Source organism: Gavialis gangeticus, unplaced genomic scaffold (assembly GCF_001723915.1).
Source record: "Gavialis gangeticus isolate Ggan-Ray unplaced genomic scaffold, GavGan_comp1, whole genome shotgun sequence".
In the NCBI taxonomy this organism is placed as follows: Eukaryota; Metazoa; Chordata; order Crocodylia; family Gavialidae; genus Gavialis; species Gavialis gangeticus.
The window spans coordinates 26,227,023-26,230,390 of NW_017729006.1; the positions used below are offsets into that span (position 1 = coordinate 26,227,023).

At 44.2% G+C, this 3,368-nt stretch overlaps 1 protein-coding gene across 8 annotated transcripts in view; it reads left to right on the forward strand.

Annotated features, from left to right (window-relative positions):
• The window catches only part of BBS9 (Bardet-Biedl syndrome 9), a 573,789-nt gene that overhangs the window by 132,373 nt on the left and 438,048 nt on the right, over positions 1-3,368 (forward strand). For all 8 annotated transcript variants that reach the window (XM_019509032.1, XM_019509031.1, XM_019509030.1 and 5 more), the window contains one exon: positions 1,946-2,019. In XM_019509032.1, coding sequence (XP_019364577.1) covers positions 1,946-2,019 — 74 coding nt within the window. The remainder of the gene's footprint in view (positions 1-1,945; positions 2,020-3,368) is intronic.

Genomic DNA, 3,368 nt, shown 5'->3' on the forward strand with positions numbered 1-3,368 from the left:
AGCTCTGGATCACTTACGTTCCCTGGGCAGGATCTGGTGCCTGGCTTCTCTTCCTCTTCCTCCCAGCAAACTGCCTGCAAACTGCTTACCTTATTTGCAGCCCTTGTTCGCTGGCTCTTTGGTTGCTGGCTCTTCCGCTTCTCCTGGTAGTGACATTCTGGTAACTTCTTTTCCTACATATTCCTCCACACTCCTTTGAACATACCCATACATGCCACTTTTCCTCTCTTGTATGTTTTAGATGCTTCACTGATCCTCTGATGCAAGTATTCCTCACTTTATCCATCTTTATCACTCCACACATCCATCAGAGCATTCTCATCTCTGTCACGTTCAGTCTCCTTTCTTGAGTTTTTTTCAGGGGCCATGTCTCTGCTCTGTACAATAGTGCACACATATCTTGTAGACTTTCTTCTTCAGCTTCACTGATACTTGCCTGTTAGATGATATTCCTGTTGCCAATTTCCATTTTGTCCACCCTGCTGTTATTTGATGGTTTAACTCTGTCTAACTCTACATTCTGCTGAATGGTTGACCCCAGATGCTTTAACTTGTCAACTTCTTTAACATGTTTCTCATTATCACATTTGCAACCTCAGGTACCTCAGATAAATCAGAGTGCATATATTCTGTTTTGGATTAACTAATCTTTATTCCTCTTCCCTCCTACACTTCTTTCCATTGGTCCAAGCCAACTTGCACTTCCTCTAGACTCTTAGCACAAATGACCACATCATCCACAAACATCATGGGCATTTATAAGCATGCGCTGGGAGATCGGGGGAAGTGCTATACTTAGAACGGCTCTGAAAGCGGCATGCGTATCTGTGTCCCCATGCTGAAAAATGCCAGCAGGGGTGTTTTAACTAAACCTGCCACCATTTTTTAGTAGGGGGATGCTGATATACATGATGCTGGAGTCTGTTGGAGGGCAGTAATTACCATGCTCCAGCAGATTTGATTTATCATGTCGGAGCAGATTAATCAAGTCTGCTCTGACATGCTGTAATTACAAGATATATTGCAAAGCCTGCTATCTTTTCCCCTATGGATTGAGTTCTCCAAATTCGTATCCCCCCAGGGATCCCCTCTCATAGCCATCTCTACTTTGCCCACCATACCTATTGAGTTCCTGCCTCCGCGCCAACAATGACTACTTCACTGTCTGGCACCTGTTGCATCACATCATCCACCTTTTCTCAGAAATTCTTCTTCTCTGCTGGACTCCCTACTTGTGGGGAATACATGCTCATCAATTGACCTCCATTGTCCACTTTCATTATCATGACCCTGTCATTCTTCCTTTCAACTTCCAAAACCTTGTCTTTTAATTCTTTGCACAGGATGATCCTGGTTCTGTTTCTTTTTCTGTCTCCACTGCTATAGAAGAGTTTAAATCCTCCTGCAATCTCTCTCACTTTGATTCCTTTCCACTTTGTTTCCTGGACACATGCAATGCATACATTCCTCTGTTCCAAGAAGTCTGCCAATACCCCACTTCTCCGTGTCATACTCCCCACGTTGAGTGTTGCAACTCTCAAATCCTTTCTTTGGGCTAGCTGCTTTGGCTGCACCTGCCATTGCCCATTTCCCACAGAATCCAGGCACTGATGCTGCACGTCACCTATGGGGTATGCCCCAGCTACATTTGTTCGTTGGATCTGCATCATGATGATCTGGCAGAGGTTATTACAGCTGGATGCTCTTCCTTTATCTGGGCTTGGGACTGGCATTGGATTGGTAGAATTGCTCATCTATGGCAGAGTTGATGTCTACATTTTGGCTGATGCATTTTTTTCTTCAGGTACCAATTTTGAGACAGTCTAAACTCAAAAATGCATCTTGGTCAAGCTGTGCACCATTCTCCATAGAAAATCTTTTTAGGTCTGTAGGTGTATTCAGTCATTTAAAGTAGGGTTGATTGCTTTTTTTTTTTCCTTTGCAGATATTTTGCCCAAATCTGAGGATGATGATTTGAAAGTCACAGCAGAAGTTTCATTTCACCTGGATGCAATATCTGTAGGTAGATTTTTTTTTTAAAGGAGAGTTTTAATGTAGAAAATGATACTTTTTTCTGAAGCTTTTGTTCTTATTCATATTCTACTCTGTAACACCATTTTATTTTAGTGTACTTAATTACTGCAGCATGGTTTGAGAAGAGAAATATACTTGGGGAATAGTTTGTATACCTTTAAGGTTAGCTTCTGGGGTGGGGGGTGTAGTGTGTGTGTGTGTGTAATAGGGCTGTGTGAACCTTCAGTCACTGATTTGATTTGGAGGAAATTCGGCCTGATTCAGAGGCCAAATCTCCGAATCATATCAGGAGACCCATTAATCTCTCCAAATTGAATCAGAAGCCTCTGATTCAATTCAGAGCGACTGGATGATTTGGATGTAGACACAGCTTTATATGTTTTTTTCTTTATACCTCAAGGTACTAGTTGGCTCCTGAACACTGAGATGGTGGGGTGGATGGAGCATCCCATGGGAGCGCAGGGGTGTCCCATTGTGTTCGATGGTGGACCCAGAAGTGGACCAGAAGCACTTTCAGTCTACATCCAAATCTGCCATGGAGCGCACAGGGACTCCACCCCCCAGCTCAGTGACCGGTGCCTCCTGGGTCTGAGGGAGCACCTGGTGTCCCCCCATGACCAATTGCCAGGCCTGGGGATGTGTGGGGGTCCCCTGCATGCTCAGCAGCGGACCTGGAAGTAGACCAGAAGTACTACTGGTCCACTTCCAGGTCTGGCAGCGAGCATGCAGGGGGCCCTCCCGTGCTCCTGCAGGATGCTCCATCTGCCCCCTCGTCTCAGCATTCTCAAGCCGTGCCTGGTACTCCAAGGTATATAAGAAAAAACATTTAAAGCTGTGTCTGTGGCTGAATTGCTGATCTCTGAATCAGAATCAAACCTTCAGATTCACATTTGGCTGAATCGAATTGGGACAGTTATCCAAATCGGCAAATTGAATCACTGTCCTCTGATTTGGGCCCAATCCGAATGTGTAAGTTTGTTGGTCCCTCACTGTGCTGAATGGGTATGCCCAGTTTATTAATTTGTCCAGAAATCATGATTGACCACAGGTACTTTGGTAAAGTAACAGAAAAACAAAAGGGTTTATTACAAGAAAAAACACATGGTATAAAAAAGTGATGAAATGTTTTGATAACAGAGGATGTTAAAAAAAAGCTGACAGATTCTTTACCCTATATTCAGACTACCATGTAGCCCTTATAAAAATTCTTGTGAAAATCTTTTGGGGTCAGTCTCTGCTCAGTCAAAGCTAGCTTTGTCAACCAGGGACCTGCATTCCCCTCTCTAATCACCCCCTAACAGTCCCTGCCCCGCAACACACGTGCACACACACAC